At 39.8% G+C, this 23,481-nt stretch overlaps 2 protein-coding genes across 10 annotated transcripts in view; both read right to left on the bottom strand.

Moving 5' to 3' along the window:
- Positions 1 to 10,324, bottom strand: part of SETDB1 (SET domain bifurcated histone lysine methyltransferase 1) — a 30,606-nt gene extending 20,282 nt beyond the window's left edge. For 3 of the 9 annotated variants that reach the window (XM_036856788.1, XM_036856836.1, XM_036856845.1), the window contains exons 1-3: positions 9,991 to 10,149; positions 8,800 to 9,070; positions 7,953 to 8,104 (exon numbers count right to left, since the gene is read on the bottom strand). In XM_036856788.1, the coding sequence (XP_036712683.1) occupies positions 7,953 to 8,104; positions 8,800 to 9,059 (412 nt within the window). In that variant the 5' untranslated portion in view covers positions 9,060 to 9,070; positions 9,991 to 10,149. Of the gene's footprint in view, positions 1 to 7,952; positions 8,105 to 8,799; positions 9,071 to 9,716; positions 9,740 to 9,990; positions 10,150 to 10,204 lie in introns of those variants that run through there. The other 6 variants (XM_036856804.1, XM_036856796.1, XM_036856812.1 and 3 more) reach the window with 6 other exon arrangements.
- A 9,148-nt stretch (positions 10,325 to 19,472) lies between these two features.
- Positions 19,473 to 19,640, bottom strand: CTXND2 (cortexin domain containing 2). Its single transcript, XM_036847751.1, has one exon. It carries the CDS (start codon positions 19,638 to 19,640, stop codon positions 19,473 to 19,475), a length of 168 nt encoding a protein of 55 aa, XP_036703646.1.
- Between the last annotated feature and the right edge of the window lie 3,841 nt (positions 19,641 to 23,481).

Genomic DNA, 23,481 nt, shown 5'->3' with positions numbered 1-23,481 from the left:
TCTCATTGCAATGACTTCTCTTGTTGTGGAGCATGGGCTCTAGGTGCGTGGGCTTCAGTAGTTGTGGCACACAGGCTCAGTAGTTGTGGCTCGCGGGCTCTAGAGCACAGGCTCAGGAGTTGTGGCGCATGGGCTTAGTTGCTCCATGGCATGTGGGATCTTCCCAGACAAGGGCTCGAACCCGTGTCCTCTGCATTGGCAGGCAGATTCTTTATTTATTTATTTATTTATGGCTGTGTTGGGTCTTCGTTTCTGTGCGAGGGCTTTCTCCAGTTGCGGCAAGCGGGGGCCACTCTTCATCGCGGTGCGCGGGCTTCTCACTATCGCGGCCTCTCTTGTTGCGGAGCACAGGCTCCAGACACGCAGGCTCAGTAATTGTGGCTCACGGGCTTAGTTGCTCCGCGGCATGTGGAATCTTCCCAGACCAGGGCTCGAACCCGTGTCCCCTGCATTGGCAGGCAGATTCTCAACCACTGCACCACCAGGGAAGCCCAACAGGCAGATTCTTAACCACTGTGCCACCAGGGAAGTCCCAACATGCAGTTTTTTTGTTTTTATTTTTGGCTGCATCGGGTCTTAGCTGCAGCATGCAGGATCTTTGTTGTGGCATGCAGGATCTTTCGTTACGGTGCGTGGGCTCTTCGTTGTGGCACACGGGATTCTCTAGTTGTGGTGCACAGGCTCCAGAGCGTGCATGCTCTAGAGCTCGTGGGCTTTGTAGTTTGCGGCACGCGGGCTCTCTGGTTGAGGCGCACAGGCTTAGCTGCCCCACGGCATGTGGGATCTTAGTTCCCCAACCAGGGATTGAACCTGCATCCCCTGCATTGGAAGGCGTATTCTTAACCACTGGACCACCAGGGAAGTCCCCTTCATGCAGTTTTTATGTTGCTTTTTATCTCCACCCTTAAAATAACTAGGAAAGTATTCCCTATCAGGACCTACAAATCTGATTCTTTTTTCCCCCAATTTTTTTTATTGTGGCAAAATACACATAACACAGAATTTACCACCTTAACCATTTTTAAGTGCACAGTTCAGTGGTATTAAGTACATTCATGTCACTGTGCAACTATTACCATCAGTCATCTCCAGAACTCTAAGTCACCAAGTTAAGACATGAGGAACAGGACAGAGGGAGCATGAGGGAGTATAGTCATCTGCATGAAAGGTCTGAATTAAATGGCCAGCTTTGCTAAATATAAGCAGAAACTTTACACCAATAAATTAAATACTTAAGAAAAAATATAAATTACTAGAAAATTACAAGTTACCAAATCTGACTCAAAGAAATAGAAAAGCTTTGCGCAAAGTAAATAGATTCCTAGATGGCTTCACAGGCAAATTCTATCAAACACTCAAGGGATACATAATTCCAATTTTGCAAACACTTCCCAAAAACTAAAAGGAGAAATACTGCCTATTCCATTCTACAAGGCCACCAAAATCTCAATATTGAAATCACAGAAGGGCAGTAGCAAAAAAAAAAAAAAAATTATAGGCCTATCTCTGTTATAAAAGTGAAGATGCAAAAATCCTAAATATCAGCACAACAAATCCAGAAATGTTTAAAAAAGATATATTTAGTTGGAGTCATCCAAGGACTATAAGGTTGGAAAACTTAGTGATTTAAAGAAAAATATCCACATAATAATTTTACTAGATATATAAGGTATGTTCAATAAAATCAACATCTACTCATGATAAAAACTCCCAGCAAACTAAGAATACGGGACAAGTTCTATTACCTGACAAATGACATCTTCGAAAACCTGTAACAAGCTATCAGCCTTAATAGTATAAGATGAAAACATGCCCTTTAAAACAAGCCACAAGGGCCGCTCTCGCCTTCTGAGATGGCCCACACTCTGTCTGTGGACTGTGTTTCTCTCTAAATAAATCCACTTCTTACCTATCAAAAACAAAACAACCAAAAAAAACCACCAAACAAGCCACAAGACAAGGAAGTCCTTGTCATCATCATCACTCCCATTTAACATTATAATAAAGGTCTTAGCTGGTGAAATATGACAAGAAAAACAAGACTTATCTGCCATAAGTATAGGAAAGGAGGAAAAACTGCAATTATTTTCAGATGACAGTCTACATAGAAAACTTAAATGAAATCATAGAAATAAAAATTTAGTAAGATTGCCAGATACAAAAATCTATATGCAAAAGTCAACTGCATGTCTATATACCAGCAGCAACTAGTTGGAAATGTATTTTCTTAAAAAAGATATTTTTTGTGGCTACTGAAAATGGTAGTTGGGAATAAATCTGACAAAAGACGTGCAAGCTTTCCGTGGAGAAAATTAATCAACTCTCCTGAAAAATGTTAAGGACTACATAAATGATCTTTGTATAGGAGAGTCAAATACTATGAATTTATCAACTATTCCTAAATTGATCTTGTGATAATGTCAATGGTTTGGGAGTTTTTATTGGTGGGGGGGGGAAATGGGGAACATGACAAGCTAACTCTCAAATATAAATATAAGCACAACAGTGAAAAAGAACCAAGACATCTGTGAAAAAGAACAAGAAACTGAGGTTACTAGAGTTAAAAGATATTATAAAGCCACAGTGATAGGCTCTATAGAAACAGGAGGAAATGACAGACCAGTGAAACAGAACAGAAAGTCCAGAAACAAACCCACACAAATATATGGAAATAATTTATGATAGAGTAGGCAATGTAAATCAATAGGAGGGGACGCATTTCAATAATGGTGCTGGAAAACTGTTTAAGAACAACATAAAAAAAGAAAATACCTTGAATATTACACAAAAAATAAATTCCATTTGGAATTAAGACTTAAATGTGAAAGACAAAACTATGAAACTTTCAAAGGCAATGTAAGACCTTTATAGACTCAGGGCAGTAAGGATATAAAAAGCAATGACCATAAAAGAAAATGTTAATGTTAGAACTTCTGTTTATTAACAAATAACATAAAAAGTAAAGACAAAACATAAGCTTGGAGTGATATGTGCATTTTATAACTGCAAAGGATTAGTAATTATAATTATAGGAATAATAGGTAGACTTCCTATGAATTAAAAAAAAGTTGAGCAAATGAGCAAGATACATGAACAGACATAAAAAAGAAAACCTACAGATGACTCACAAACACATGAAAAGATTCCCAAGTTCATCTGTAGACAGGGAAATCAAATTTTAAAATGACAGTGCTAAGTGTTGTCAAGGATGTGGAACACAGGCCACTCTCAGCCACTGGTGGTATAAATATAAATTGGCACAACCACTTTGGAAAGCTGTTTGGTCACTAATTATCCAGTAAGGTTGAAAATTCCATATCCTATCTTACAGTACCCTAGGATATCCTAAAAAGATTCTTGCACATGTGCATCAAGAATCATTTACAATGGGGCTTCCCTGGTGGCGCAGTGGTTGAGAATCTGCCTGCTAATGCAGGGGACACGGGTTCGAGCCCTGGTCTGGGAAGATCCCACATGCCGCGGAGCAACTGGGCCCGTGAGCCACAACTACTGAGCCTGCGCGTCTGGAGCCTGTGCCCTGCAACGGGAGGGGCCGTGATAGTGAGAGGCCCGCGCACCGCGATGAAGAGTGGCTCCCGCTTGCCGCAACTAGAGAAAGCCCTCGCACGAAACGAAGACCCAACACAGCTAAAAATAAATAAATAAATAAATAGAGTAGCTATTAATTAAAAAAAAAAAAAGAAAAAAAAAGAATCATTTACAAGAATATTTAGGGCATTATTTACAATTGCAAAAAAACTGAAAACAAATGAAATGTCAACTCTTCAGAGACTAGATAAACTGTGGCATATTCACATAATGGAACACCATACTGCAGTAGCAACTGAACCAAGCACCACACATCAGCATGATGTTGAAGAAGTCATTGAAGAATGCATACAGTGTCTAAGATTCCATTTATACAGTTCAAAAATAGGCAAAACTACAGCACTTCTGGTAATAGTGATGTGACAAGATTGGACAATCCCCCTATGCAGAAAACAAGTATAAAACCAGACAAAATTGTCAAAAGCAATCATTTCAGGATATCCCTGGTGGTGCAGTGGTTAAGAATCCCCTTGCCAATGCATGGGATTGATCCTTGGTCCGGGAAGATCCCACACGCCGCAGAGCAACTAAGCCCGTGCACCACAACTACTGAGCCTGAGCTCTAGAGCCCGCGAGCCACAACTACTGAGCCCACGCACCGCAACTACTGAAGCCTGTGCGCCTAGCGCCCGTGCTCTGCAACAAGAGAAGCCACCACAGTGAGAAGCCCATGCACTGCAATGAAGAGTAGCCCCTGCTCGCTGCAACTAGAGGAAGTCTGTGTGCAGCAACGAAGACCCAATGTAGCCAAAAAATTAAAAAAAAAATCATTTTAGGACACTGGAAATTTGACCAAAGGCAAACAATAGATTGATAAGTATTCCTGAAAAACTGCTAAAGCTTCTGGTAACAAAGGTGGGAGTCTATGGATCTCTTGCCTGGGGCAGCTCCCATCCCTGCTCCACCTCTAGCTTGGTGGGCAAAAACTGTAGCTTTATCACTGAGGTGCTAGCCGTAACAAGCAGCTTTGCTAATTTGAGGTTGTAGCTCTTGTTTAGGGTAAGCAGCAAACCAGTAAATTTAACGAGGAGATTCTGAAAATGAGAGAGCCACAGACAGGCTTAGATAAATTCTCTATACATTTTTGGGTAACTGCTAAAATATGCATATGCAAAGAGGACCCAAGAGTGCCTGGTTAAAAATGAAACCCAAGGTCAAAGAAAAAAATCACAAAGGAAATTAAAATTTATGAGTTACATGAAAATGAAAATTCAACATATAAAAATTTATGAGATGCAGCAAAGCAATGCTCAGAGGGAAATTTATAGCTTTAAATGTTTATATTAGAAAGGAAGAAAGGTCTAAAGTCAACAGTCTCAGCTTTGACTTTAAGAAACTAGAAAAAGAAGAGCAAATGAAACCCAAAAAAAGTGGAAGGAAGAAAATAGAGATCAGAGTAGAAATCAATGAAATAGAAAAGAGAAACAGTAGCAAAAATAAATCAATGAATCCCCAATACTGGTTCCTTGTAAAAGAACAAAAATTGATAAACCTGTATCTAGACTAATCAAGAAAAAAAAGAGGAGATCTAAATAACCAATATCAGGAATGAACGGGACATCACTACAGAACCTATAGAAATTAAAAAGGATCATAAGGGAATACTATGAACAACTTTATGGCAATAATTTAGACAACTTTGATAAAGTGAACAAATTCCTAGAAAGACACAAATGAACAAAATCAACTTGAGAAGAAATAGAAAATCTAAATAGATATATCAGGTAAAGAAAATGGATTAGTGATTATATTAAAATAGATATATCAGGTAAAGAAAATGGATTAGTGATTTATCTCCCCACGATAAATTCAATGTGATATCCTGGATTGGATCCTGGAACAGAAAAAGTCCACAAATTGAATAAAGTCTGGAGTTTAGATAAAAGTAATGTACCAATGTTTGTTTCTTAGTTTTGACCAATATATACCATGGTAACATTAACATTAGAAGAAACTGGTGAAAGGTATGCAGGAACTCTCTATTACCTTTGCAATTTTTCCATAAATCTAAAATGATTCCAAACTAAAAAGCTTATTTTAAAAAAATCTTTCCACAAAGAAAAGTCCAGGCCAAGATGGTCTCATTGCTTAATTTATCAAACATTTAAGGAAGAAATAATACCATTCCACACAACTCAGTGGAAGGAACACCTCCCAACTCATCTTATAAGGCCCATATTACCTGCTACCAAAGCCAAAGATATCACAATAAAACTACAAACCAATAGCCCTCAAACATATGTGCAAAAATTGTTAAAACATCTGCAAATCCAATACAGCAACATATAAAAAGGATTATACACTAAGACAAAGTGGGGGGTGGGGATGCGAGAGTTATTCCAGGAACAAAAGATTGGTTTAACATTTAAAAAATAATTATTGTAATACATCCTATTAATAGGATAAAGGACAAAAGCCATATGATCACCTGAGGACAACAGAGAAAAAGTAGCTGACAAAATCTGAAATCGAATCCAGCTATTATAAAAACCCTCAGCAAACTAGGAATAGAAGCAACTTCTCTCAACCCGATAAAGGATACCTACAGCTCACATCATAATTAATGCCTAAACATAAAATGCTTCCCTGATAAAATCAGGAACAAGGAAAGGATGTCTGCTCTTTTTTCAACATCATACTGGAGGTTCTAGCAAGCATAATAAGGCAAGGGAAAAACACAAGACATCTAGATTAGAAAGGAAGAAGAAAAATGACTATTTGCAGACAGCATGGTCTAATACATAGAAAATCCTAAGGGAGCCACAAAAAACTTCTAGGAAACTGTTAAGCTGATGCTAAAATTTATTTGGATTATATATGAAATACAAATGAATTTGGAGGACTTTCACTAAGTGATTTTAATACTTACTGTAAAGCTACAGTAATTAAGACAGTGTGGTGCTGGTATAAAAATAAACATTTAGTTCAATGTGACCCTCAAATACAACATATGGCCAGCTGATTTTTGACAAGGATACCAAAAGAATAGTCTTTTCAACAAATGGTGGTGGAACAACTGGATAGCCATAAGCAAAACAAACCAACCAACTACCCTCAACTCTTACGTTAAGAATTTTTATTCTTCAAAAGACACCATTAAGAAAATGAAAAGACCACATCTGGGAAAATGTTTGTAAAATAGATCTGATAAATGAATTGTACCTAAAGTATAATAAGTCAGAAGACTTATATATTGATTTAGAAAAGTCAATAATAAAAAAACAACCCAATTTTTTAAAAAAGGCAAAACGATTTGAATAGATATTTCCTCAAAGAACATACATAAATGGCAAATAAGTATGTGAAAAGATGCTCAATGTCTTTAGGAACATGCAAACTACAATCACAATGTGAGGGAGTCCCCTAGTGGCCTAATGGTTAGGATTCCGGCTTCCACTGCTGTGGCCTGGGTTCAGTCCCTGGTTGGAGAACAGAGATCCCACAAGCCATGCAGCATCGCCAAAAAAAAAAAAAGCTACAATCCCACTTTGCTAGTGGGAATGTAAAATGATATGGCCACTTTGGAAAACACAATAGCGGTTTCTTAAAAACTCAAACATACACTTACCTAAGACTTAGCAATTCCACTCCTAGGTGGAGTATCCAACAGACATGAAACATAACGTGGACATTAAGACTTACACGCTAGGGACTTCCCTGGTGGCGCAGTGGTTAAGAATCCACCTGCCAATGCAGGAGGCACGGGTTTGATCCCTGGTCCGGGAAGATCCCAAGTCGCACGGGGCAACCAAGCCCATGCGCCACAACTACTGAGCCTGCGCTCTACAGCCTGCGAGCCACAACTACTGAGCCTGTGTGTCACAACTACTGAAGCCCGTGTGCCTAGAGAGCCTGTGCTCCACAACACAGAAGAGCCACCACAATGAGAAGCCCGCATACTGCAACAAAGAGTAGCTCCCGCTCGCCGCAACTAGAGAAAGCCTGTGCGCAGCAATGAAGACCCAACACAGCCAAAAATAAATTAATAAACTAAAAACAAACAAACAAAAAACTGTTAAAGAATAGACAAAACCAAATAATCTGTTTTGAGATATATACATAGGTGCTAATGCCACCTATAAAGAAAAGCAAGGGAATTCAGAATACAGGTTACATAGAATGGGGAAAGGAGAATAATTCAATCAGGAAGTAGCAAGAAGTGAAAATCTATGATATCAATACTAACAATCTTCTATTTTTTTTTTCTGTAACAGACAAGTCCAACAGTTAGGAATATGGAGTTAGTGAGAATGGTTTCTCCTCTCTTTTATCTTCTATTTGCTCATCTTCCCACGTTTCAATTTTAATCCTGAGACTTTCCTGTCCATAGCCTCATCTCTTACCTGAATCAATACTGAGGACATCATCATCTTCATCAGGAATCTCAATTATTTCTGTAGGCCGGGAAGCTTCATCTTCAGAGCTACTGTCCCGGTACTGTAGTCCCAGTTTGGAGTAAAAGTCCTTCACCAAAGACTCACAATTAGTCACTGCCCTAATATTGGAACACACATAGAAAAGGTCAAAGCCAGCAGAAGCAGGTGTAAAAGCTATTAGAATTTATATATATTTCAGTATACACTGACCTCTATTTAAACAGGCCATATTCCAAAGAGTTTCTGTTTTGAATTTTAAATGCTTATCCCATAGAAAAATGTTTAAATAGTGGTTTCCAGACTAGTTCTTCAAAAATCCAAAATAAGCCCAAAGCACGGTCCTTTCAACCTTACCTCATTATTTACCTTGTTGTTATTTGGAAATATGTTCTAAGTGACAACTAGGGCAGGAGAAACAAATCTTCTGGGGGTTTAGGAGTAGAAACAGGGCTCTAGGAACTTATTAAAGCTTCTCAGTTACATAAAACAGCAAGTCTTTATAATATGCACTCCCTAGATGATTCTACTAAGAAAACAAAACAATTGCTCTGAAGTAGAGTGAAGTATAAAGAAGGGGAAGGGAGTCAAGACTTGGACTCCCCTACTGTTGAGCATATTAGCCTCTGATAGATGAATATTATATTATATGGGTGGTTGTGAGGTCAGATTATGGTCCTTAACCCTTGAGGAAGAGTAAGGTTCTACATATCTGTACCTTCTAAAGTACAAAGTGCACAATGTCATGAACGATTATACTACTTTAAAAATGTCTGCCAATAGGTAGATTTCCTCCTATTTCCTACGTGGTTCTTACCTGGATGCATCATCAAAGAGCTGGTCAACATGGGCCACCTCGGATTCCTTCTGTATTACCCACGTCTCCAACTCTGCTAGCTGCTTCTTGCGCTGCTGTATACAGTCCATCTTTTCCAGTTCGTCATCAATGAACTGCCGAAGTTCCTCCATAGAGATACCCAGCTCCTCAACCACTGCTTGTTGCAGCTCTGCAATCTCTTCAGACTCCACTGCAGCTGTTGCTGCATCCAAACCAATGCACCCAGGGAGGGAGGACATACTGTTGTCCTCTACATGGAGCAGGAAACTAGAATTACTTTTGGAGTTATTATGACTGCAATAGAGAATTTCAGTCCCCTAATAAAACTCATTCCTACTCCGCTACTTGTTACTCAAATATACGTAGTTAGGTTTAATTCTATGTTCTCTTTCCCCATTCTCCAGTATCTGAAGCTGAGATTTTGTAGAGTTCTCATCTCCTGTAGGCTATAGACTATCGGCCTGAATAAAATGTAAAAGTTTGAGAGGGCACGGAAGACATATATTATGCAACAGGGAGCTACCGAAAATAATGTTTTAGGAAACTGAAGAGAACCAATTTATTGAGGAAGATATTTCTGTGGTCTGTGTTCTTTAACTGACTAATGAGATAAATCTTTGTTTGCACGCTCTGCCTAATTTGAACAAATACTCCCCACCTGGAGGGGAGGGTTTGGTCTACAACTCCCTAATTCGTTGTTTTCTCTTTAATTACTTTTCCCCTTACATTACTTTGCTTTTGTGTGGAAATTTCCTGTTTGAAAAGTCTATAATACTTAAGGACACAAAAGCTTGCAGCAAAGAGGTTTCCCCAAAGTAAAAGGAAATAAAGCAATTTGGGAATAAAAACGTGGCTACCTAAAATCGACAATTCAAATACTCCCACATACAACTCACATTGGTGTTAACTGCTTTTTCGATCAAACGGTTAAAGCAAAACTGAAGGCGTAACGCCGTGCGACCCCAGCGCCAGTTCTCACTGCCTCCATTTTTCTTTGGCCCACACACCGCCCCACCCCCGCGCTATCCATTTTAGGGGTGCGTCCCACCCACCCGCAAAGCCAGCTCAACCCCGCCCCCGCTAGTCTCCCGGGGAAGACCTCCTTCCCACCCTCGCCCGACCTCCTACCACAAACAAAACATTCCATACAAGCCCTTGGTCTCCAAATACCTCAATTAACAGTATTTCCCACACCTCCCAGCTTCCAGCTATGATGGCTCTTTCTCACCAACCAGAGCCCAGACTCACGACTCAGGGGTCGGCCTCGGTAGGAAAGAACGAAACCAAAGGGAAAAGGGAGCAGGGGGAGGGGAAGAAGCGTGAGGGAGGGAAGGGGAAGCAAAAAAAAAAAAAAAAAAAAAAAAAAAAGACGCCGGAAGCAAACCTGAGGTGCCGTTCCGGTTGTCGCGACGGTAGCCTGACGGGGTCAAACCCAAAGGTGCAGGGCGCCCCTCAAAGGCTGGGCAAACTCAGGCGAGTACGCATGCGTCGAGGCAGAGCCTTCCAGGGCACACGTGAGAAACGGCTGGCCGGGTAAAGTGGGCGTGGCCTAGAGTATATTACAGAAGCTCCGCCTCTTCCACCACCCCCAACTGGTGGCAGCAATACTAAGTTTATTGTGTGAAGGCTCAGTTGGCAAACACTCTTAGGTTTAGAATTGTTTCTCACTTTTACTTGAGTTTGTTTTATTACGTAAGTTGTACAAATTGTAACAAGTCGAATATTAAGATGTAATAAGAAAAATATGAAAATTTCCTCTCCACCCCATCACTTAACCATCCCTTGCTCCTTTGAGATAAAACAGCTTACTTTTCTAGGCTTGGGTGTACAAGGTCAAACATGTGGATTTTTTTGTTATGTTTTGTTTTCATTTAACATGTGGACATCACATGAAGTCAATAAAAAGGATAAAAGTTGTCTTTTTAACAGTTGCATAATATTTCATAATATGGCTAAACCATATTTAGGAATTTAGATTGTTTTCAATTTTTAGGCACTACAAATAACTCAACAATAAACATTAACATCCGTTTGCAGTAGTACTTTAATTTCTGTGAAAGAGATTCCCCAAAATGGAATCTGAGTAAAAAAATAATGTACTTTCTCCCATTTTTATTAGGATCTGCTGTCAAATTACTTTTCAAAAGGTTGAAACAATTTTTACTTCCACTAGCAAATCTGTGAAAGTATCTCTTCCCCCACACCCTCATTAGGACTATTTGTTAACTATTTATTAAAAATATTTATTTAGGGGGCTTCCCTGGTGGCGCAGTGGTTGAGAGTCTGCCTGCCAATGCAGGGGACACGGGTTCGAGCCCTGGTCTGGGAAGATCCCACATGCTGTGGAGCAACTAGGCCCGTGAGCCACAATTACTGAGCCTGCGCATCTGGAGCCTGTGCTCCGCAACAAGAGAGGCCGCGATAGTGAGAGGCCCGCACGCCGCGATGAAGAGTGGCCCTCACTTGCAGCAACTAGAGAAAGCCCTCGCACAGAAACGAAGACCCAACACAGCCATAAATAAATAAATAAATAAATAAATAATTTAAAAAAAAATTTATTTAGGGGCTTCCCTGGTGGCGCAGTGGTTGGGAACCTGCCTGCCAATGCAGGGTACACGGGTTCGAGCCCTGGTCTGGGAGGATCCCACATGCCGCGGAGCAACTGGGCCCGTGAGCCACAACTACTGAGCCTGTGTGTCTGGAGCCTGTGCTCCGCAACAAGAGAGGCCGCGACGGTGAGAGGTCCACGCACCGCGATGAAGAGTGGCCCCCACTCGCCGCAACTAGAGGAAGCCCTCGCACAGAAACGAAGACCCAACACAGCCAAAAATAAATAAATAAATTAAAAAAATATATTTATTTGGTTGCACCAGGTCTTAGTTGCAGCAGGTGGGCTCCTTAGTTGTGGCATGCGAACTCTTAGTTGCTGCATGCATGTGGGATCTAGCTCCCTGACCAGAGATTGAACCCAGGCTCCCTGCATTGGGAGCACGGAGTCCTATCCACTGCGTCACCAGGGAAGTCCCTGGTAACTGTTTAGTTTTTAAGAATTTGATATGTGTTTAAATAGTATGTGTATCAGGATAGACTATGCTACGTGCAGAAACAACTCCAAAAGCTTAAAACAAAAACACATATTACTTGCTCACACCGCATAATCATCTCTAGAAAGTTGACAGTGGAGCTCTGCTCATGATAGCTACTCAGAAACCCAGGCTGATGAGCTGTCCTGCCAAAAGGAGAGAACACTAGAGGGTCTCACGTTGGCAATTACAGTGACTCAGGACACTTTAATTTTCAACTCATTGGCTTGAATGAGTCATAAGGCCCTACCCAAACACAAGGGGGCCAGGAAGAACAGTCACGTCTCATCTCTGGAAGGAGGGAGAAGCAGATGTATTTGATGAATCAGCACTATTGACTACCACAGACTCTCATTATTGCTTTAATTTGTTCAGCTATATTTACACTAACTGCATCTAACTTCATTTAAAAAGTATAAAACAGAACCTCCTTCCTTTTTTTTTTTTGGCCGTGCCGCATGCATGTGGGATCTTAGTTTCCCAACTAGGGATAGAACCCGTGCCCCCAGCATTGGAAGCCTGGAGTGTTAACAACTGGACCACCAGGGAAGTCCCCAGAACCTGCTCTGTAAGACTGGAAATAGGCCCTGAGCAGCCAGGATCATCAGAGTTTTTAAAATCCTCTCCTGGTAACCACACTTTCACCTATGCTCATATCACCTGCCCACCAGTTTCCTGGGACCACGCTAAGTGCCTATTTCTAATTGTTAAGACACCAGGAATTGAGGTACAGAGAAATAAATGTCTCCTCTAGATATTTGAAATTCAGAATATTCCAGACTCCCCTCATGATCGTATTATTTTCTAACCTGAGCTAGAAATTTTAGACATATTACTCCTTATAAAACACACACACACACACACACACACACACACGATATCTATTGAGTGTTTACTTCATACCAGGCACTGTTCTAAGCACTTTACAGTCATTAATTTAATGCTCATAATAATCCTATGAGGTAGGAACTATTATTATTGTCTCCTTTTTTTAAATTAAATTTTTAAAACTGAGGTATAATTGACTTACAACGTTATGTTAGTTCCAGGTGTATCAAATAATTTTTTGATATTTGTGTATATTGCAAAATGATCACCACAATAATTCTAGTTAACATGCTACCATACATAATTTTTTCTTGTGATGAGAAATTTTATGATTTTTTTTCTTAACAACTTTCAAATATGCAATACAGTATTATTAACTATAGTAGCCATGCTGTATATTACATCACCATGACTTCTTTATTTTATAACTAGAAGTTTGTACCTTTCAACTCCCTTCACCCATTTCACCTAACCCCCCCCACCCCTGACCCCCACCATGTCTGGAAACCATCAATTTGTTCTCTGTACAAATTGGTTTTGGTGGTCTTTTTTTTTTTTATGATTCCACATATAAATGAGATTATACAGCATTTATCTTTCTCTGTCTGAATTACTTCACTTAGCATTATGCCCTCAGGTCCATTCATATTGTCTCAAATGGCAAGATTTCATCCATTTTTATGGGTGAATAACATTCCATTGTATATATTATTGTCTCTTTTTTTATGGATGAGAAAACTGAGGCACAGAATTAAATAAATTTCCCAAAGCCACAAAGTTAAAAAGTGTCAGAGCACGGCAGTTTGGCCTTACAGCTTGTGGTTTTAAACCTTTATACAATACAGCTTGTTTATCCTAGCTTATGAATGCTTTTTATATCTTTTCCTCCTTTCTTTTCCTATTCTACTGCCTTTATTTTGTTCTTCTTTCTTTCTATTTTTTTTTGGACACACCACGCAGCATGTGGGATCTTAGTTCCCCAACCAGGGATTGAACCCGCGCCCCTTGCATTGAAAGCCTAGAGTCTTAACCACTGGACCACCAGGGAAGTCCCCTAGATCTTATTTCTTGCCAGGACAAAATAGTCTCCTAATTGATAGGCCTTATTGTAGATCAGTTCTATCAGTAGCTCTGATCATGTCACTCCTCTGCTTTAAAACTGTTTTCTTTATGTTTAAACTTTACAGTATAAAATTTGAGGCTCTTCATAATTTGGCCCCAATTTACCTCTCAGGCCGTGTTTCCCATTTCTCCTTTCACACTCCTGATTATGTGCTATTTACCCAACAAGTTTATGCATTTCACTTATATATCTTCATACTTTTGTTTACTGTGATCTATATCCTGGAATGACTCTTCCCTTTCTGTTGGTGAAATATTAATTCTCTAAGGTCCAATTCAAATGTCTTCTCTGTGAAGTTTTCATAGACCAGCAGTTGTCAAACTTTAGCATGTATCAGAATCACCCGGAGGGCTTGTTAAACCACAGATTGCTGTCCCCACACCACACTTGGAGTAGGTCTGGGTGGAGTCTGAGAATTTGCATGTCTAAGATTTTCCCAGTTGATGCCCATGCCATTGGTACTGGGACCAGAGTTTAAGAATCATTGTTCTAGGGACTTCCCTGGTGGCACAGTGGTTAAGAATCTGCCTGCCAATGCAGGAGACACGGGTTCAATCCCTGGTCTGGGAAGATCCCACATGCCGCAGAGCAACTAAGCCCCTGCCCCGCAACTACTGAGCCTGCGCTCTAGAGCCTGCATGCCACAACTACTGAGCCTGCGAGCCACAACTACTGAAGCCCGCGTGCCTGGAGCCCATACTCTGCAACAAGAGAAGCCACCGCAATGAAAAGTGCACGCACCACAAGGAAGAGCACGCCCTGATCACTGCAATTAGAGAAAGCCCATGCACAGCAACAAAGCCCCAACACAGCCAAAAAAAAAAAAAAAAAAAAAAAAATCATTGTTCTAGACCATCATTTACCCCCTGCAGAATTAACTCTTGCCTCTGTTCTTCTGTTACCTTAGTTCCTTTCCACTTGTCTGTTATCTGTGTATGTGTGTTTCCTCTGCTGGTTTGAGATCATCTCAAGGCTGAGTTCCTATCTTAATCATCTTTGTTTCCCCTAGCAACTGACCTATTGCCCCGTACATGCGGTGCTCTGTAATGTGTGATGATTAAAGGGAAATCTTTGCTCTGCCCTGATTATGTTTCTATTAGTTAGATTCCTTCAGCTTTCTGATGTGTGTGTGGGTGGGCTGGGGGTGGAAATGAGGAATGGGGATGTTGAAGAGAAACAGGGGCTATTTGGAGCATCACATTCCAGTCTGATTTCTTCATTGCCCTGAGGAGGTGAAGTGATCAGTTCAGTAGATCAGCAGTGGGACTCAGGGAAGTGTCTTCTAAGGACTTGTTGCTAAACATGCAATCATGGAGCCTGCTAGAGAACCTAAATCTCTGGCCCCACTCCGGATGTACTGAATCAGAATCTGAATTTTAATAAGACCTCCAAGTAATTTGTTTGCTCACTAAAATTTGAGAAGCACTATAGGAAAGGCAGGTTTGAGCTGTATAATCCTTTCCAGGGCAATATTTAGGGAGCCAAGCTCTGGCTTCATTTTTGTTAAGTATTGAAGACTAACTCTTGTCAGAGATGATGAGGCCCTGATATAAATGACTCACATTATTAAAATTTACAAATTATTGAAGTAGACAGTTTATTGTCAGCTTAATAATATGAAGTAATAAATAACTGATACACCAATTGGAATGCTCATGTTGGTGTGCTCAGCATATTCACTCCTGTAATCTATTGTGATATGTTGAAAAATCACAACCATATGCTACTTAGTACTTGATCATGAGAAATCATAGTATGGGGGCCAGAACCTTGGAATGCCAAATGATCCTTTCCTTGGAGACAGACTTGGGGGAAATTAGATCATAATCTGAAGGTTACTGTGTGATCTCAGAATCAAAACAAAGGAACATAGGGATTAAAAACTCAGAGGGTTTCAGGCATCAGGAAAGTATTGTAAAGGAGCAAAATGGGGTGAGTGAGGACTGTGGTCACCTGGGAAATACGTGTCTCACCTACAGGGAGCAGTTGATGATATTTAGCTCTAGCTAATTTTTGTCCTGTGTGACACATACAATGCTGCCAGATCTCCAATTTTTCAAGTGAACTTAAAAACCCATATTTTTTTTTAATGAAAGCTTCTGAGTTTTGAATATTGACAACTAATTCAAAAATTTTGTAAATTCTGCAATACTCTGAATCAGCATTCAAATTCTAGGAATTAAAATACATACCTTTGAAATGACATACAGTGCTAAATTATCTTCTGCAACATTGTTTGAAATAACAAAATATTTAGAAACAAAATAAATTTTCATCAGCAAGGGTTGGTTAAACAAACTATGGCACACCGAAACAGGGGCATACTTTTCAGCTGTGTTTTTAAAAAAAGGCTAAGGAATCTCTTTGTGTATTAATATGAAGTGATCTTTAAGATACTTTATTAAATGAGAAAAACAAGTGCAGAACATGGTATACACCACGCTATTAGTTGTTAAATAATAGTAAAAATATACATTTTTATACATATACATAAAATATCACTGGATGGATACCTAAGAAATTAACACTGGTTGTCTCTGAAGAGGGCAAATGGAAGGGTGGGGGACAAGAGTGAGAGTAAGAGTTTTTACAGTACACCATTTTATACCTTTTGATTTTTGAAACATGAAAATAGATAGTTTATTCAAAAATATTACTTTAAAAATAAAAAGAAAAGAAGAATGTCTGGAAAGATACACATATATGCAAAAACAAACTACTTTAATTGCAGTTACCTCTAGAAAGAAGGATTGGGAAACAAGGCAATGTCTAGGAACTTTCTGCATTTTTATCCTTAGGTAACGATTGAAAAAAAATTTTTTTATTATGTGCATTTGTTACTTTTACAATAATAATTTTAAAATGTCAACTCAAAAAGCAAATATAAAACCCAACACACAACCACACACACTTTGTAGATTACACTGGAGGGGGTCTGGCCCAATAAAACTTCTTTGCAGACCCACTGGATTTCTAAGCCGCCAGTTTAAGGTAAGTGAAAGGAATGTTTAAGGACACCAGATTAACAGAGGTAATGTGGGCAATAAAACCAGACAGACCCAAGGTCTGTGGGCTGCAGCTCCCTGAATGTCCACACCAAGGACTATCTGGCTACTGAGCCTAGAAATACTCAGCTGTCCAATGGCTAATTGCCTTCTTTCCTGAACAGCATTCACACTGGCCCTGTGTGAGTTTGCCTTGGGTTGCTCCTCTTTTTCTGCTTCCACATATGATCCATTTCTTCTGACTGATGCATTTTTTTTTCCCCCTTGGATAGGTTACTGGAGAAAGTAGGATAACAGTCAAACCTGTCACTCTCTAGTGACTATATATGGATGCTCTCATTAACCATGTGTTTGTCTTGCATTTTATTTTAGAAGGCAGAGAAAAGGTTAATTTCTGAGCTTCTGGAGGGGAACACATGTAACCCTCAAGTACTGCTTCAATCTTAATCTGCTTTCATTTTACCCTGACCTGCACCTTGCCCTGAATTTCTTTTCATCCAATAAGGGTACAATCATCTCTTTCTCTCTTTCTCCAATTTAACCAATACAGCACCATCTGTTCTGGTGAAGGCAAAGTCTAGTATCTCCAGTGGAAGGCTCCAGTTTCCCTGCCTCCATTTTCAAATAATCCTGAGCATTTACTCAGGCCAAGCAGGGGGGCAGCCCTGCTTCCAGGAATCAGGAACACAGACAATTATCAAGTCTCTGCTAACAGTGCATGGCTAGAGTTATGTCTCCATACCATTTCATATTGCTGCTAAAGCCTGGTTCAGCATGGTCCCAAGGATACAAGTCTCCTCTGAAGTGACTGCATGCTGGTACAAGTCCCTGCACAGCCCAAGTGATGCCCCACACTTAGATTCCAAGGTTATGACTCTCTTAGTTCACATTCCTGTGCGAGGTCACTGTTGCCTAGAACATTTGGCCAGCCTGGCTGGACTTGAGAGCTTTAGTCTCTATTACTTACTGTGCTAGAACCAATTCTCTTCAGCCAAACCTGTGTTGAGCCTTGGTCAGTGGCCTAGATGCCTCCTTTCCTTCTAGTGAATTGTCTTATAGACTTTCCTGCCGGTTAGCCCTAGTTCACTCTACCAAATTTCCGTAACTTCAGACTTTGGAGAGTAGGCATTATGATTTCCTTCTCTTTTCTCTTAAAAGGTCCCTGGGATGCTGATTGTGACACTCATCATCATCATCATCATCATGTATTATATATTAACTTCCTGTGACTGCCGTAACAAATTATCACAAACTAGGTGGCTTAAAACAATAGAATTTTGTCTCAGAGTTCTGGAGCCTGGAAGTCCAAAATCAAGGTGTTGGCAGGGCTGCACTCCCTCCAAAGGCTCTGGGGAGAATACTTCCTTGCCTCTTCCAGCTTCTGATGGCTCCCACCAAGGATTCTTTAGCTGTGGTTGCAGAACTCCAATCTCTGCTCTCATCTTCACATGACCTTTTCATCTCTCTCTCTCTCTCTCTGTGTCTTCTCTTCTGTCTTTTATAAAGACACTTGTCATTGGATTTAGGGCTCACCCCACTAATCCAGGTTGAGTTCATCTTGAGATCCTTAACTTTCCATCTGCAAAGACCCTTTATCCAAATAAGGTCACATTCATAGATTTCAGGGGTAAGGACATGGACATATCATTTTGAGGGCCTCTTTTCAACCCACTAGATGTTATTTTATAAATGAGCAAATGAGGAAATGTAGGCTGAGGGAGATTAAGGGGCTCACCCAAGGCAAATTTGTTCCCCTCTACCACAGAGCTCTGCCTGCTTGAGAAGGGCATCAGCTTTTTTTTTTTTTTTTTTTTGGCTGCGTTGGGTCTTCGTTGCTGCGCACGGGCTTTCTCTAGTTGCAGCGAGTGGGGGCTACTCTCCGTTATGGTGCGTGGTCTTTTCATTGCGGTGGCTTCTCTTGTTGAGGAGCTCGGAGTCTAGGCGCATGGGCTTCAGTAGCTGTGGCTCGCGGGCTCTAGGTGCGCGGGCTCAGTAGTTGTGGCGCATGGCTTAGTTGTTCCACGGCACGTGGGATCTTCCCGGACCAGGGCTTGAACCCGCGACCCCTGCACTGGCAGGCAGATTCTCAACCACTGTGCCACCAGGGAAGCCCCAGGGCATCACCTTTTATAAAACCTCACACACTAAAAAGGTCCTGTAAGACTCTTATCTTATAAGGTTCCTGCTGGCCTTATATTTGCATAACTAAAGGGACTTCCTAGGGCCACCTCTAGGAGGGCTTCTAGTTTTAGATGCACCTTACCAAGCATCATGATATTATATTACATTACCTCATAAAATTATGGCCAACTTTCTTATCTTAAGAATATTAGATACTGGAGGATTGAAACCCATGGCCTTATTTTAATCAATAAGTTCAACCTGTCTCTGTCCCACTTTGGTAACTATTTTCCTGAATAGGAACAACACAGACTGGCTTGTGTTTCATCCTTGTTATTATTCTCAACTTAACCTCATGTGCCTATTGTGGAATGCAAGAGTGAGAAGGCTGAGAAATAGGGAGGTGAAATAATAAAAAGTCTGTTTCATAAATGTCTGTATAAAAGATTTCAAATCTCCTGTGAAGGGAGGTCTACCAGGCTTTTTCATAGTTCAGCTCAGACATGGTTCTGTGGTTGTAGAGCTGACCTTATAGGGATTCTTCACCAACTTGGCACACCGAAAAATCATCACCATTAGGAACAAAAAAAGAAGAAGAACAAAGGCAATGGCAAAGCCTTTGTCTACATCAACACTGCTGGACAGGCTTGAATCATCCATGAGAACACACACTTCTTTACCCTTGTCCAGCTGTAGCTACTTCCTCAGGAATGTCTTCAGATTTGTCATATTCCTAGGCAAAAAAGGATAAAACAAGTTTACTGGTTTGTATATGTATATATGTATTTTCTTAATAATGCTATGTTGAAACCAGAGGGTTTTCAAAAAAAAAATTAGCAAGATTTATTTGAGGCACTTGTGAAACTGATAACATTAGTATAGGTGACCTTCAAGAAATACACACATGCAAGATCGGAAGAAATACTCCAAGGCAAAACATGAGCAATTATGTGTATCTCAGAAATCAACTGGGGCTTCCTTGCTCTGTTAAATCCAGGTAAAATTGTCTTGAACACCCCAATTCTGTGTGAAGTCCAAATCGTTCTCTAATATTTATTCAAATTCTGAGTACTTACTCTAGGTAATTTCTTGTAGAGTCTTAACTTATTAGGTATGAACATAAAATTGTTTTATTTTTTCTAATCACTATGTTTGTGCTGTCATTCCCATGTCTTAATTAAAAATCAGGTATGTTGCAGAAGTGATCAGGTTCAGTTATTAAAACTTAATCGGACTTCCCTGGTGGTCCAGGGGTTAAGAACCTGAGCTTCCAATGCACGTGGTGTGGGTTCAATCCCTGGTCAGGGAACTAAGATCCTACATGCCATGTGGTGCAGCAAAAAAACCCCAAAAAACAAAAAACAAAAGACAGCTTAATCCACCAAAACAATACTGAAAAGAACAAAGTCAGAGGACTCCCTCTTCTCAATTTCAAAACTCACCATAAAGCTACAGTTATTGAGATAGTGTTGTATTGGCATAAGGATAGACATATAGATCAATGGAATAGAATTGAGAGTACAGAAATAAACTCATATATGTATTGTCAACTGATTTTTGAGAAGGGTGCCAATACCATTCAATGAGGAAAGAAAACAAATGGTGCTTGGACAACTGAATAGCCATATGCAAAAGAATGAAGTTGGATCCTTTCTTCACACCATATATAAATATTAACTCAAAATAGATCAAAGACCCAAATGTAAGAACTAAAACTATAAAACTCAGAAGAAAAGAAAGGAGTAAATTTTCATAACTTTGGATTTGGCAAAGAATTTTTAGATATGACATCAAAATCACAGGCAACAAAAGAAAAAAAATAGATAAATTGGACTTCTTCAAAATTTAAAACTTTTGAGCTTCAAAAGACACTATCACGAAAGTGAAAAAACCCACACAATGGAAGAAAATGTTCGCAAATCTTATATCTGATAAGAGATTTGTATCTAGAATATCTAAAGTATTCTTACAACTAAATAATAAGACAACCCAATTAAAAATTGGGCAAAGGATGTGAACAGATATTTCTGTAAGGAAGATATACAAATGGCCGATAAGTACATGAAAAAATGCTCAACATCATTAGTCATGGGGAATTACTAATCAAGAGGCATAAAGTTTCAGTGAAGCAAGATGGATAAACTCTAGAGATCTGCTGTATGACATTGTACGTGTAGTTAATGATAATGTATCATACACTTAAAAATTTGTTAAGAAGGTATATCTCATGTTAGGTGTTCTTACCATAGTAAAACAAAATTTGAAAAAAGAAAGAAAGAAAAGAGGTTGGCTGAAGAAGCCTGTGGCAGTAGAGAAGAAGGCAGTGTTGAGATTGAATTGATCAAGGGGAATTTTTTTTTTCTTGAGGACCAGATATGGACCACAGAGAGGGACCAGCCTGGGGGTCACATAAAAGAGGATCTAGCCCAACAGAGCTTCCTGCTAAGATGATGGTTACCTTAATAGAAAATGGCTGGAGGTAAACTCGGATTCAGCATTGTAAAGACCAGTCAGAGGAGAAACATTGACCTGGAGGGATCTGCAGTTAGATAACCCTAGTGAGCTCATGAAAAGCACATCATGAGAGAAAGAGCCCTGAACATTATCCAAGCCTAGAGAGAAAAAATGCCGATAGATTTGTTGTGAAAACTGGTTTAATGGGACTTTTGGTGACACATAGAGAAAGCTAAAATATTGTTTTATAAAAGATTAATTGGGATGGTGAGGAACTAAATTGCTCTGTGAAAGAATATCAAGAATTGCGTTCATAATGGGCAGAGTTGTACCCTGGCAGAGAATTGTAAGGAAGTGTTCCTAAACTGAAGATGAGAGAAAAACTAGTCTGGTAGCTGGAAAATGGGGGAAGATTGGTAGATATTTGTACCGTCTTTAAGATATGTATCTCATTTATGTACGTATTACATTCTTTATGTGCCTTATCCTTTCTACAGTGCTCTTTCAGGGCAGGGTCATGTGTATTTTTGCGTTCCACATTTCAGTGGCTTATCACGCTCTACCTCTGTTAATATCCTTTTGGGCCTACTTTCCAAATATGTCTCAGATCAATTCCCTTTTCTTTATCCCTATGGCCACCCCTGTGCTCTAGGCCACCAAATGCCAGACACCTGCAAATACTCTCTGATCTCCTGAAAACACTCTTATTCTCCTCCAAACCACAAAGCAATCTTTAACAAATGTAAATCAATCAGTCTTCTGATTAAAATCCTTCAGCAGCTTCCCACTGTCTTCAAACTTCTTGATGGGGTTTCAAGGCTGTCCACGATTTGGTCTCATCTTGTTTCTTGCCTCTCTCTTCTTTGTACTTTTTTACCCAGCAGTGCTGGGCTTCTCACAGTTCCATGAGTTTTGCATGATCCTCGTTTGCCTCCATGCCTTTTCTATTAACATTATCTTTGCATTACTCCCATCCTTCTATATTCAACTTTTAGGCCTTAGCTTAAATGTTAATTTCCTAGGGAGATATTCTAGTAACATTCACTATAGTTTATTATCGTTAGTTTCTGTCTAGTCTCATAAAATAGTAATCCTACATGAGACTAAAGACCCTATATAATTTGTTTTTTTATCTAAAAGTCTGGCATACATTAGATGTTCAATAAGTATCTGTTCAATGAATGACCGTAACACTACACTTTGCAAAAGTGAGCATGTAAAGATGCTCATTGAATGAATGAATGACTTTGAGAATGTGGCATTGAATTAAGGAAGGAGAAGACTGTTGCTGATGTAAAAGGATAGTGTTAGCTGAGTGGTAAAGAAGGAATCCAGACTTCAGTGGATTAAGCAGGAAAGGGCAGTGAGGAAATGAAGACACCACGATTTTAAATAGTTTATGAGGAGTTCAACTAGGAAAGAAAGAATAGCAGCTAAAAGCCGATTGCAGAATCAAACGAGGGATTCCTTTTCAAAGGCAGAATGGAAAGGTATCAGGTAGGATGTGTTTGGTTGCAAGACACAGAAAAGTCCACTTAAGTGAGATTAAATAATACATGAAATTTATTGACTTATAAGACTGAAGTCCAGAGTAAGGATAACTTTAGGTGTGGTTGGATCCAGAGATTCAAGGCGTTATCAGGGTTCTGCCTTTTTATGTCTACCTTTCTTCTATGTTGATTTTATACCAAGGCTGGCTTTCCTGTTGTAACAAGAATGGCTCCAGAAAATCCAGACCTCACATATTCCCCTTTCATATTATCTCCTCTTCATCAATTCCAGAGGAAGAAAGAACACTTTTATATCAGTCAGGATTTTTGTTTGCAAGCGGTAGAAACAGGGTTTCCTTTACTTAAGCAAAAAAGGGTATTTATTATAAAGAGATCAGGTGACTTCCAGAATCAAGCAGAAGGAGAACTGGTCCTATAAAACAAGCAGAAACCAAGAGAGGCCAGGCATTGAGAACCACAGCCAAGGTCAGCACAGGAAAAGTCTGGTTAGGGCACTGTCGGCACTGGATACTACCACCACTGGACACTGCTGTTGC

This window comes from Balaenoptera musculus, chromosome 1 (genome assembly GCF_009873245.2).
Source record: "Balaenoptera musculus isolate JJ_BM4_2016_0621 chromosome 1, mBalMus1.pri.v3, whole genome shotgun sequence".
NCBI classification, from domain to species: domain Eukaryota; kingdom Metazoa; phylum Chordata; class Mammalia; order Artiodactyla; family Balaenopteridae; genus Balaenoptera; species Balaenoptera musculus.
This window is presented reverse-complemented; position numbering and strand designations above follow the sequence as displayed.